Source organism: Grus americana, chromosome Z, assembly GCF_028858705.1.
Source record: "Grus americana isolate bGruAme1 chromosome Z, bGruAme1.mat, whole genome shotgun sequence".
NCBI lineage: Eukaryota > Metazoa > Chordata > Aves > Gruiformes > Gruidae > Grus > Grus americana.
The window spans coordinates 58,998,370-59,012,299 of record NC_072891.1 but is presented as its reverse complement, the minus strand read 5'-3'; the positions used below and the strand labels follow the sequence as shown (position 1 = coordinate 59,012,299).

The 13,930-nt window shown below is 35.9% G+C and overlaps 1 protein-coding gene across 5 annotated transcripts in view; it reads left to right on the top strand.

Moving 5' to 3' along the window:
* CHD1 (chromodomain helicase DNA binding protein 1) overlaps positions 1-13,930 on the top strand; it is a 56,610-nt gene that overhangs the window by 7,569 nt on the left and 35,111 nt on the right. For all 5 annotated transcript variants that reach the window (XM_054810694.1, XM_054810696.1, XM_054810693.1 and 2 more), the window contains 2 exons: positions 11,847-12,051; positions 13,034-13,138. In XM_054810694.1, coding sequence (XP_054666669.1) covers positions 11,847-12,051; positions 13,034-13,138 — 310 coding nt within the window. The remainder of the gene's footprint in view (positions 1-11,846; positions 12,052-13,033; positions 13,139-13,930) is intronic.

The window sequence follows — 13,930 nt, the reverse complement described above, 5'->3', positions numbered from 1 at the left end:
AATAAAATAAATATTCCTTATGCATCTAAATAAATAAAATAGTTAAGATTTCTTTAAAACTAAGACACTTAGTCTAGTTAGACTCATTTGTCTAAACAAGCTTACTTGTGAACTTGCAATTTTAAGAGCTTGGCATTTAGCATGTGTTACCTCTGCACTTTTTGAATGGGCTCTTCATATTCAAATGCTTGCCTTCTTTCAACTTCTGCTATATTTTAAAAACAAAACAAACAAAAAATCCCCAAGAAACCAAACAGGCTGCTGTCATCTCAGATGCTTTTCAAAGACCCTGCAGAAAGCAATCTTTTTTTTGTGTGTGCATGTTGCTCATATTGGTATTCTTTCCTGCTGTTGTTAAACCCGAAGATTCTTAAGGTAGCTTAACCTAATGAATGCACCTGAAATCAGTGGTGATAAATTATCTGCTCTTGGATCCCTTACTAACCTAGACCTTACACAGGAGTCTTGTGTAGTTTTCCGTCTTAGGATTTCTCTTCCTAGTGCCTTGTGTAAATTAGCAGACTTTCTCATTGTGTGATCCTGTCAGGGCACCTTGTTTTAAGGGGTAAGCTAGTGAAGCTAAACTTAAGGCTGTTGAAAAGAACTGATGATTCTGTGACAGGATACTTACTTTTAATGTGTTTCAGTGATCTGTCTCTTTAAGCCTGTCATGTCCCCAAAGCATTCTCCGGTTTCATCGCATAGGTATTTGTTGAGTGTGTGTGTGTTTGAAAAATTAAAAGTTAAAACCAAATGTGAAAAATTATCTCCTTTCATACTTTCATTAAGCTATGTTGCTTTACTTGCAAAATAGTTTGTAAATAAATACTGCATTCAGGCATAAATTCCTCTTGAATATGTAGGGAGTATCCAGGGGCAGTGTTTATAAAAAAAAAAAGAACGGACAAATTACTTCAGTGTGTCAAACTTCCATACCAAATCAGATTTGACATGTGCTGTTGTACAAATGCAACTACTCGACTCAAGGACTAGGGCTGAGAGGGGTTTTTGACTACATATCTTGGAAGGTGCTCTTTGTAGACTTCATCTCAGTTTGTCAACATGTGTGAAACTATACCTTTTCATGTAGAAATCACATCCTGAGAACATGCTACTTGTTTTTAGCATATACTCTTGTGTGCCTGCTACTGCAAGTTATTATTGACAGCTAACTTTGTCATCACTGCTTTGGTTTGTTTTCATGGAGAGAAATAGTCTCACTCCAACAGTACCGAAGAGATCATTATTATTGCTTTATCCATCATGTTTGTTTCCATTTCCATGGTCTTAACGATACTTCACTGTTTTGTACAGTCTTGTGTATTGCTGTCTTTGTTTAGTTTTGTGGGTTTTTTTTCAGTTGAACAAAGTATAGTGAATATAATGTAAGGTTTCTTATTCAGGAACACCTTTAAACACATAATGCTGCTTTCATTTTACTGATTTTTTTTTTTTTTTTGAATAATATATATAATTTGCTTGGAGCTGGAGGAGGAAAGAAGGCTTATGTGACACATTCTTAGAAGAGGGACTTAAAAAAAGCAGGAATTCAATTTTGAGTAATGGAATTAAGTGCCTAAAAGAGCACAAATGGTCTTCAACAGTTAATGTTAGCAAATATTGTATTTCTGTATATGCTATATTAACAACGTCTCTAATATGTAGCTTAACTTGCTTTCTCTGTTTCTATCTACACTTCTTATTCTAGCCTTGATAGAGTTTATAATTTCTGTTGGCATTTGGTTTCTTGGAAGCCCATTCATCGGTGAAGAAGGTAGGAAAAAATGCAAGTTACACCACAAAATAGAGTTGGTTAGAAGAGGTCAGCAATACAAGACCAGAGCAAAGGGAAGATGTAATATGACTTGGTGGAATAGGGTAAATTTGACAAACACAGGTGAATAGTTAACTGAGAATGAAATCTTTCATGCTGACTGTTTCTTTGATTATGTTTAAAGTGTGTAGGACTTTTCTACCAGAAGAGTTGGACAAAGAAGGTAGGCTCCAGCTCTGGATTGTCCTGCAGAGAGACTATCTTGACTGTGTTCAGAAAGGGTGAGGGGAAGACAGATGGTCCTAATTTATGCTAACTGCCTGAAAATAGCAGAGATTTTTATCTTACTTTCCAGTTTTAATTAGGATTTTCTGGAAGAAGGAGAAAAGAGGATACAGATGCACTGGCATCTGTACAGGCTGGTTATGTTGTACTCAAACTCTCTTACTCTACCTCAAATGTCCACAGCATGGTGGGTATGGTGTCCACTTTTGAGTTTTGCTGAACTGTTTCCAGTAAAAGCATCTTAAGCAAAGGCAATGACCCTGGCATGTACAGGAAGAGAAGGTGGCAAGAAATAAAGCACTTTGCCTCTCCTTTTCTGTAAGGGGAACTCTGAAGAGCAGGGGACCAAAATTGCTGCTCCTGAGATAATATTTATGTAATGACATTAGACAGCAGGTGACACGTAATCGTGACAGTATTCTAATCCTTGGTTGAGGAAATATTTAATGTTCCTTGAATCCTACCCCTAGAAATATGATACCAGAATTTCAGTAATTAGTAGTGCCAGTTCAGGTGATTAATTTTGTGGAGGTCAGTGGTGCTTTGCACTAATGGGCATTACTCTTGCAAGAAAAGTTAGTCAAAGTACGGACCATAGCTAGACTACATCAGATAATACTTAAAGCTCTTTAGAGAATGAATTGCTTATAGACCATGCCTCAAAAAAGGCAGAAAAAATTAAAAAGCCTCACGGGCAAAGGAGTAAAATAAAGTGACCAAGAATATTAAGGCTACCTCGCAGCTATTATCTCCCTGAATTTATGTTTTAACATATTTATTACAGAACTTAGGTTCTCTTTAATGCAAGCAAACTGTGTTGCTTATCAGATGAGGTTTTCTTGTCTTTTTTTTTTTTTTAAATGCAGCAATATTTTTAAAAGTCAAATTTCAGTACAGCATGAAATGCTCTCACTTGTCATTTGGTTTGTAATGGTAGCTTTCATTGATTATTGATTATTTATAGAAAGTATACTTGTTTTCTCCTTTATTTTTCTCCTGAGCTACTAGAAATCTTTATGAATCTTCTGTATCCCTTGTGTCTTTTCCTATGAACTTCAAGAACTCAATTAATTACGTTTTAAAAACTCTGGCAAACAAGCTCTCTAAATTTCCAGTGATGCTGGTAGACACTGCAGTGTAGTAATAGTTCTGCATGCCGTTGCCCTTTTTCTTGGTCACATCAGCAATGCTGTGCTCCATGGGAAAGGGGAGAAGGTATGATACCACATAGCAGTTTACACACTTGGAAAAATGACTTGCAGTATGTCCTGGTGTAGTATGGAATGTGTATGTACTAAAATTGAAAAACTACCAAAAAAACCCTTTTTCATTTGAAATCTATTTAATTTTTTTTCTGAACTCTGTATTGATTTGCAGTGTTTTATACATCAGTTTCAGGACAGCAGTCTTAAGAAATACTGCCTGTTCTCTTGCTTGTTTGTTCCGCTTCATTGGCCCTTTAGAATGTTTTCAAAACCAGGCTGTTTTAAAAAGCTGAATCTGTTCCCTCTATGGATGGTACTGACACCATAGTGTGGATTGGAGAGGGCAGAAATGACAATGTCAGAAGTTATTCTTGTAGAATCCTCAACAACAGATGAATGTATTGGTGAAGACTGAGAGTGTTTCTGAAGTTTGGTAGCTCATACTACTGCTTGTACCATTGCTTGAATTGTGTGGAAATTGCTGAAACTCAAAGCAAAGCTAGGAGCAGTTAAAAGGAAACTTAAGTTCATTGTTCCTGAATTCCACCTTTACTCTGAGGAGACAACAGATGTAAATTTTCTTCTTGAATGCATGTGTGTGTAAATATGCGTTCCTTAAATAATTTCATCTTTAATCTGAGGGTTAGCATCTAGCACACTAGGATTTAATATGAAGTACTGCTCATGTGAAAGAGGGCCATAGGTAATCTTGTGGAAGGGATTACAGATTTATGTTCATTTTTAGTAGCCAAGGCTTGTTTAATGTGTCTGGGTTAGGGAGAAAGGAAGACTTCTCTCCATTTCATTGTGTTTTGGGTTTTTATCCCTTAGTGCAGTGGGCTCCAAAATTTTTGTTTGTGCACTCCTATGACTAAAAAAAAATATTTGAGCACACACCTCCAGTGAATGTATATTCATTTATAAATTATATACATGTATTACTATACTAATACCTACATTATAAAACATACACAAGAAATAGAAACTTTAAAAGGATAAGGTAAAGATTAAATAATACTTGATAATATTTTACTTTGTTAATGGCAAACCCCCACTTTTTTGTGCTCACTAAAAATTATCATAAATGTGCTTATTTATTATTTTATGGTACAGTGTTTTGAGGGTATGGTTCTAAATTCTGTTTATGTTGGTACTTGGTTTTAATGGCTGGTGCAGCTATAAAGATACCTCACAAAGATATGTGGATTCAAATGGTAGAAGTACATTGTTGACTGCACATACTAAATCATGATACTAATTTTTTTCAATCCTATCCACTAGTTATACAAAGGTTTTTCTTAAAATTTGGCTAGTAGATTTCCATCTGTCCTAGTATCGATCAGTTCTTGCAAATAAAACTGCAACCCCTTCTGATTAATGTTTTAAACAAATGGTTCAAACCCCATTGAAACTCTTGGGAACATTTTTAAACAGGTTAGAAATTCATGTTTCCAACTTTTTAAGTGTACAGATAGGATAGGTTTTATAGGTGACAAGCAATAAAATAACATAATGATGGAAACCTTTCCAAACATCTGTTTTCAGAATGCTCTCTCCATAGCATGAGTTTCTTTTGGAAAGCAGTTGCTTTCTCATTGTTAAAATGTCACCTTCATCTGGAAGGCATACATTAAGTGTGGTATGGTTTTTGTTTTGTTTCGTTTTCCCTGAAACTATGCTAGGTAGCATCCTCCACTTCTTTTCACAGAAAAGGCCAGCAAATTTGGAACATGTTTTTTTTTAAAAAAAAAAAAATAAAACCCCCAGACTCCACCAAAAACTAATCTTCAAGGTCAGCAATGCTTTTAAGCAGTGAACCTCTCTTGGTATGAAACATTTTTATGCTCACTACCCATCTCATTACAAAGTATTGTAAAAAACCTTAATATTTAATGGTCTTGTTTTCATAAAGTTAATCACATTGACATTCTTTAACATTTTGGACACTTGTGGCTCCAGATTGTTTACTGCAATAGCTTGCCTATGGTTGCTGCAGTGATTGAATGTAACGTGTGTTGCTATCTCTGTCACCCTTACCAGAATCAATTTTTTCTTCCAGTCAAAGCAGCTACTCCATCAGTGGTTACACTTGCACAGTTTTCCATAAAACTTTTTTTTTTTTTTTAAATTAAAGAAATCGTTTACTGTTGAGAACATGTCTTCTCTGGTAGGTCTTTAGTGGCTCACAAAAAGGTAGTGCTTTGTGTATGTCATCATTGAAACAGAATCTGGCAAATACCGTAAGTTGGGACATGTTAGAAACATCTCTACTTTCATCCAGCCATAGAGCAAACCTCCTACAGTGCATGATTGATTCTAATACTTGTTTCTTCAGGTCTTCACCAATGCTTTTTATGTGCTTTTCAGCAGTGTTTGCCAACAAAGAAATGCATTTTGGTTTGTCAATATTGTTTTTTCCATGCATTGTTTTAGCTATTATTATAATAGCAAGAAGTAAATTCTCTAATGACATGTGGCATTTTTGTCCTTTGCTCTTAAGTAAAAGAACCTCAAAAGAGGCTTCTAAACATTTACACTAAATTTAATGAAATTTTGTAAAGTACAGAAGTGAGTATAGCATGATTTGAAGCATTGCTGGAAAAAACAGAGGTTTGTCTTTTTGTTCTGGATGGTTAGTTTTCAAATGTCTTGCTGTTTGGGTTGGCTTCATAATACCATTAGCTAATATTTCAAGGCACTGTATACACTTAGGATGAGGCTAATGGTTAACAATAGTGGATGTAAATATGTATTTTGAATAGTCTTGATAATTCCAGGTTTTTTTGGTCCAACTTGTCAGATGCTATTAGATTGTCACTGGTTTTTACGTTCACAATGTGGCTGACAAAAAGCTTGTACTAGGAGTAGGAGATATGTCAGCTCTTCTGTTTTCGTGTTGTTTGCTTGCGTTCACAGTATTAGTGTTACCTTCAGTCCATTGTTTCTTTGCAGGAATCTTTTTAAACCATTTCTCAATTTTGTGAGGGTTAGTTTGGTTAAAACTACATAATATAATCCATAAATCCACCTAACCAGGTAGGTGCAAACTGCAGTATGTTGCAGCGCACAGAAAGGGAATTGAAGGAGTGATTGCTCCAGCGTCACCCCTCTGTATTGTGGAGCACAGACTTCTCCCAGGACACCTCACCTACTGTATGTGACAGAGGACCCTCAGACATATGGACTGAGTAAGATTGCCAGTGTCAATCTCTATATTAAAAGTTTGTAAAGTTGAAACTGTGTGGTTTTGGTTGGGTTTTTTGTTTTTTATAAATTAAGTTCCAATATTTTTTTCCACATACCCCCATGAGTTGTCTTGTGCACCTCCTGGGTGTGTGCGCCCCTCTCTGGAGACCACTGCCTGCCTGTGCTAGTAGTTTTGTCTCGACAATGAAGTGTGGTGAGACTGGGAGAGAAGACAGTTGTAGTCTTTCACGAACACCTTAGGGCAAATACTACAGCTAAAAGATTGGCTTCTTAGGGGATGGTAAAGCCTTTAGTTAAATCCCAGTATTCCTCACATCAGTTAGCAGAAGTATGGATTGTCTTTCTCACTAGGGAGGCTGGCTTTCAGAGGTATGTTTCTCAGTTAAGTCCTGAGGCAGAGTGACTCTGTGTCCTGCTCTTGTGATAATGAGAGGTGATAACTTGTTAAATTTTGTCTAGGTCAGCGCTACACATGAAACAAAAATAAAAAGCCAAGTACAGGTAATGTCCCAGTGATTTTACATCTGCAGAGGCAAAGTACTAGAAAAGGTTGGTCTCTGGATGTGGAAGTGTTATGGTGTAGCAAACTGCTTGTATCTGTGCTGAATAGAAGTTGAAACTGAAAAGAACTGCTACAGTAGTTTTTCATAAGACTTAATTTTTAATACCCCATTTTTCATTATGGACACTGCTAAAGAGACATGGCTAGAAGATGCCACAGAAACATTTAGTTTCCCATTTGTTGAGAGGAAAGGTAGTTCTTTATTGTCTTCTTTATGTAACACTTCTTCCTTTGTTCCAAGCAAGTCTTTGAATATTTTGAGTGGCTTGATTGATTTTTTTTTTTAATTATTTATTTTATTTTTTTTTTAGAAAACATTAGGTAGGTCTATGTTTTTACTTCATTGCTGTTGCTTTCTTAGACTTACTATTTAAAAAACATGTAAGGTGCTTCTTTGTATCAGAAGTTGATTGGTGGTCTGGCAAGTTGGTATTCTGGTCTGATGATGGTCTAAAACTCCCGTGAGAGATTAATAAAACCAAGAAAAAAGCCAGTTAGTAGTCAAGTCTGTTCTTTCTGTCTGTCTTGTAGATACTTACCTTTAGAGATAATTAATGGCTTAGGCTGAAAATTTCCAGTCAATTTCTGTATGAATAGGTAGCTAGTCCTGTTAGGCAACGGGGCGGGGGGCAGGGAGTGTGTGTTTGGTGTTGATACAAAAAGGTTTTCTTTTAATTACTAGTATTTACAAGTAGTTTGGTTAGGGAATGAGTTTCTGGGTTTTTTCTTCTAGTTTAAGAAAAGATTTCTGTGAAAGCAGAGGCAGTGACTTTGATAGAGAGAATGGCTGAAATAAGTTCCTTGTTCTTCAGCCTTCTCATGATGACACCTATGTTAGTGTAAAATTTCTTGGGATTAGCTAGTAATAAGTTTTTTTCTTTTAAAAAATAATCAATATCATAGTTTGAAATGATATATTAGTGTTACACGTTGGGAAAAGAAAGGACACAGTCTGCCTCCAGAAACGTGTGGTATTTTGATCTTGTTATAAACATGTTCTCATTTGGATCTTTCACTGCAGTGACTTAAGTGATAAAAAGAAAAATACCAATTTTCTCTCTAATTTTGAAAATATTTTTTATCCTGAGAACTGAGCACTTAACCTGTAGCTGTTACTGTATGGTGCGTACTTTTATGTACACACTGTTGAAGCTATTGGGGAATGATGGGTATTAAATGTCACACAGTGTTGCTCAGTACTGTCTCGATGATATGCAATGTGTCTTTATTGCATGTGTTTACACAGAACTTACTCATGTATTATCCCATTTCCTACCTCATATTTGTGCACAAGAGCTTTAGATTTCTGGGTTACAGCACTGTCTTTGTAGAGGTTTTGCCTCCAAGTCAGTGTTCTGCTGAAGCTCGGGTTGAAACGTGTGAAAGGACACAGTGAAATAAACATGCATTGGTAGTCCTCAGACCCTGTCAGTTACTTGTCCTGCGGCCAGTGAACAGGAAAGTTTCTCACAATTTGCTAGAAATGAAGTCACATCTGTTAATCTTACCTATTTTTTTGTATGCGCTGTAGTTGCATCAAGACTTCTGGGAGGGAGTACGCGGTGCACAAGTAGGTATACAGGTAGAGCCTGTAATGTAGTTTCACACATCTGTATTAATTTGGACGATTAGAACTGAAGTAAGCTCTGCCCAACATTGACTAGTTTTGTGTGTATGAACTCTTACAGTGCTTGTTTAACTAGTTAATTTCAAACTCTTTTTAAGCATGTATGAATACTGCCATAGCATCTTAAGATTTGATAAATGTTTTAGCAAGTCCTTGCTGTTTCCCTAGGTTGAAAATTACTTGCTGCTACTCAGTTTGTTTTTTCCCATTTCCTTGTGCTGATCTAACACTGCGGGCTAAGAAAGCTTAATAAGATGTTATTGATTCTACGGCCTTTAAATTTTATTTTTCTGTTTTTCTCTGTTCTGTGTACCAATTACCATTTAGTCTACGGTAGCGATCCTGCATTGTCCTTCATACATGATATCATTAGGGCAGCCCTAAATCAGTTGTGGTGAATGTTATTATTAGTTCTTATTGGTTTTTGTAACTTCCTTTGTCCCCCCCATCCCTTTTACTTCTACCTGCAGGTTTGTTTTGTAGTCTTGCATTTATTAGTAACATGGTTGGATATTGACTTTGAGATTTTTACTCTTGTCAGATGTTACTATTAGTTGATATACAGTTGTGTTGTGTTAGTCTGCTTTTGTCCAAATTAGGCCAATTTATTTTGAGAAGCACAGTTTATGAAGTACCTCTTACTTTGCTGGTCCTGCTCATAAGCCTGATGGGAATTCATTCCCAGACTTCCAGCTTTATTGAGAGCTGGTTGGCAAGATAATCTATGTGTTTTGTCTGAATATTAAATTTTGTATGATCCGTATCTGTTGATGGGTTAGCATTACTTAACAGAAACCTTAGATGATAGCTAGTTGACCTCTTCATAAAGAAAAAAGATTTGGAACTAGTTGGGATTTTGGTATCCAGCCCCAGAGCAACTCGCATTATCTACTAGACTTTTTTTTTTGTTTGTTTAATTTTCCTTAGTGCCTTTGTTTTTTAACTTACGACTTAATTCCTGTGTTGAAGAACATCAAACTGCTTAAAATTTCCCATAAACTGTGAAGCTGACTGACATGATTTTTGCTTACTTAGATAAGTAAACTGGAATTTTGTTCTTCTTCAGCCTGCCCCTCCCCGCCCTTGGTCTCTCCACCATTCTCTCCTGTAGCTGGTTTACATGTTTCTCATAATGTTGGCAAGTTATTTGACCAAGATAGCTTATTCCAGTGTCAGTTTCCCCATGCTACCTTGGAAAAGAGGTACTTTGTTTTGGTTGCCTCTGGCTCTGTGTGAATTGAATCAATATATTAGCACTGTATTAGTGTGTATGAAATATTTTACTGTTGTATGGAAAGCTAATTTAATTACCATCCTTATGGCTTAGTGTTTTGCATCTTTTTTTAGACTTGGTAATCCACATTATTATTGCTCTCTTTAATCAAGCCTTGTCCTACATGGAAGTATTTGATTCCCTTCCCCTTCTCTGAAGTTATGTAGGATTTAGACATTTTTGGTGGCTTTTTGTCACCAGAACTTATCTGGCTGATATTTACTTGTGTCTCAAGGTTTCTCCATGCTGAATTTTCTTATGTTTCTCTTAATTTATAGTTAGTACTGACTTCCACAGTCCCCCGATGTTTACTTATTGCACTTAGCTATGCTGAGAAATGCTGTTGTTTTATAATGGTCTGAATTACCCAACATTAAAGGTAAGATAACATTTGTGTACAAGAATACTATTACAATTAAAATATCTTCAGAAGATCGTCATGGAGTGCCATCAATTTGGTAAACAGTTTAAACTCGGGTCATATTCTGTAGCGGTTGCCCTGCTTTATTTGGTGAGTGAGGTTAGTGTAATAGCACCATGCTTGAAGTAAGCCTTTGATGACAGAAGTAGGAAGTTTGGGAGCAGCCTTGCCGTTTCCAATTTTCATCTTGGCATGTGCAAGGAAACCCAACAGTAGTGTGTTTCTTCATATCTCCCCCTTCAGAACAAGGAAGCTTCTCCATGGTCTGTTTGTTTCTTTCAAAGTTGAAAGATGCAGATGGCTGATTGAGGTGCAGTCTACAGGAGTCTGCTTATGAATAGCTTCATTTCTTCTTTACTGATATGGTTTTGTTGGTGTTAGCAAAAACTGAAAGAAGAGCAATTTTGCTTTGTTTTGTGATTTTAATATGTCGTCAAGTATGTTCTAGGGCAGAGGATCATCAGTCTGCCTTCTCCCTGTCCCATTCTCTCCCCACCCCTTCCAGCTGACTGTCAGTCAGATGAATTGTGCTAGCAGAGATCAGCTAGATTTTGATACCAGCTTTTGGTTTTATCATTTTCGATTCTGGCTTCATGTTGACTCTGGTTTTTAAGTGTTTGCAGTCAACATTATACATAACTTGGAATTGTTTAGTTCTGTGGTAGTGTGATTCCAATGTTTGGTGTTTTCCTCGGAGTGTATTTGAAATATGGTAGTATTAATCTAATGAGGAATCTTATTAAAGTTTTAACTTGGCTACTTTGTGAAGTTGTAGAAAACCAAATGCTTCTAAGTTGTTGAGTGGTCCTAAAATAAATATTTATCTTTAAATATTGTGCTTTCAGTATGCTAAATCTGGTGTAAAATGAATATACAGGTGGAATAATCTGGCAGCTCAAGTATATGCTAAGGAAGGCACCTTGGCACAAATCATACTGTCAGTGACAAATTCAGAGTTATCTGCATGGGGAATTTTACTACTGTTATTTCAACAGGAAAACACGGTCTGCGTAGCTGGTTTGTTGGAGATACATGCTTCTGAATTTTTTTAAGGACTACTGATCTATCAGGATTGAAAACAATCTTTTATATTTTAGTTGGACGGGTCTTTGTGGAGTAGACTTAACAGTTAAGAGGTGTGTATGTATATGTGGGCTTTGGAGCTAAACAAGGATTTTGGAGGAGGGTGAGGGTGAAAAGTTTGTGTGGCTTTTATTTCCTTTGGTTGACTCCTCCATATTAATTTGAGTATTCTTGCTTCATCTTGGTTTTTTTAGGCTTCACAAAGAGTATCTGATTACACTCTGAATTCTCATTTCTTGTTTATTTTTAGCTTTATTCATCTCAACTTATTTAATCGACTGCATCCATTTGTGTGCTATACATTTGCCTGATCTAACTAAATTGATTTACAGGTGAAGCTAAGGCAACTTTTTTCTGTTTTCCTGTTACCTTGGCAATTGTGTAATATCCTACTAACTTCTCATTGCAGCCAATCAGATGACGATTCTGGGTCAGCATCAGGTTCTGGATCTGGTTCAAGCTCTGGAAGCAGTAGTGGTGGAAGCAGCAGCCAGTCAGGCAGCAGTGACTCTGACTCTGGTTCAGAGTCAGGCACTCAGTCAGAATCAGAGTCTGACACATCTAGGGAGAAGAAACAGATTCAAGCTAAACCACCAAAAGTTGACGAATCTGAGGTAAACAAATATAAGTGAACCCTTTGAGGGGGAATTATTTGAAAAAATCATTCTGTGCTGTTAGTTCCAAGAGCAGCTTTCATTTAAGAAAATAAAAAGAGGTAAGGAATTGTTTTTAATTAGATTTTAATTTGGATGGGTTAGTGAATGCATGTGCTTAGCTGTCTTAAGCATTGGGCTAAGTTTTCATGGATAAGTACTTGAATTAATGCTTTTAAAATTCTCACATTTTAAGTATTCTGAGTTAAATGCTTACCTAAATTTCATCATGCAGAAGCACACACTAATTTAGTGGAAGGCAAAAACACGCTTAATGTTGTTATTTCTGAAATTCTGTTTTTTACATGGTTTCTCTAATGCTTAGGTTCCTTGTAGCAGTAAATGATTGTATAAAAATTTCAAGCTTAAATACAGTTGGCTTTCTTTATCAGTCAGCTAAATTCAGGGAAAAGTGGTGTTTAGAAATACCTTAAATTCAGTGGGCGAAAATTATCCGTACTCTCCTGTGTTGTGTGGACTTAATTTGGGTGGCAGACCATATATAGGAAAGGTAGTTGTGTATTAGTTATCACAAGAATTGAAGCCTGTTAAGGATTCTCTGTTATTTTTGTTCATGTACATCTGTGTTACTGTATGAAGCAAAAACATATCAGCTGAGTGGTCTGAAAGTATATATCTGTGTCAGTTTCAAAATGTACTTTATAAAATATTTTACCTTAACAATACCTACACAACTATCGTTACACATGCTGTAGAAATTATCCTGGCAATTACTATATAACAGTCTGTTTTGCAGCAATCTTACTACTTTATAAAGCTATCTGATGTTATTAGTACATGCAGTATTTTGTGGTGAATTTTTTTTAATTGATGAAATTTAAGATCAGTGTTAATAGTGATGCTATTCAGGAAAAGTAAATATGTGGTAAACTGGAGACTTTCAGTATGTTTAACTGACTCTTGCATCTCCATTCCTGTTCAGTTTTGGAAGTCTAGTCCAAGTATACTTGCTGTGCAAAGATCAGCAGTGCTCAAGAAACAACAGCAACAACAAAAGGCAACCTCATCAGACAGTGGTTCAGAAGAGGTAAATAACATAATTTGGATTTTTAAAATGTAAACATGCCTGTTTCATTGTCTCATATGTTAGAATAAAATTACGTAGAGCCAAGTTATATTCCTTAAGTGTGTGTAAAGTCTAGTTTTAGTCTATAAAAGTAACATTCCAATAACTGACATTTTTATAACACAAAGTAAAAATATCTCTGGTTTCTTGTTTTCAAGTGAGTTGTGCTAGATTTATAGCAGCCTTGATTATGTGGTATTTTTAGGTAGATACTCTGTGATGTACAGACAAAATTTTCAAGCCACATAGTACTGTCTTCCATTGTATTTTTGGCTTCTTGAGTTTTGTAAAGACAGTTAAAATGATAAAAGATTATTTTCTACTTGTTTCTGTATAAAGGTAGCCGCTGTAGTTTAAAAAAATTCTGTATGGAGCAGAAAACTACATTCTTGCAAATTTTGTAACAGTTACTATAAAAGAATTCTTGTATTTTAAGAACGACACCTGTATTCTAGGTATTTTAAAACCTAAATCATCGGCTCAGGAAATGTTGACTTTGTGCAGTAGGCACATCTTTTAAGGACACTAGTGACTATGAAATGGAATTTATTTATAAAGCAGACTTTTCTTCTCCATCATTACAAAAACTGTGCAGTGTAGTCACACTCATTCGGTTGGATTTCTGGTTTAGCATCTCATCATTAAAACTTAAACACAGAACTTAATCACCTATCATTAAAACATTAATTTACAGCTGTTAAGTACGCTCTTTCTGAAGGATGCTTTTCAGGATAAAACTTAATCTAAACCTAA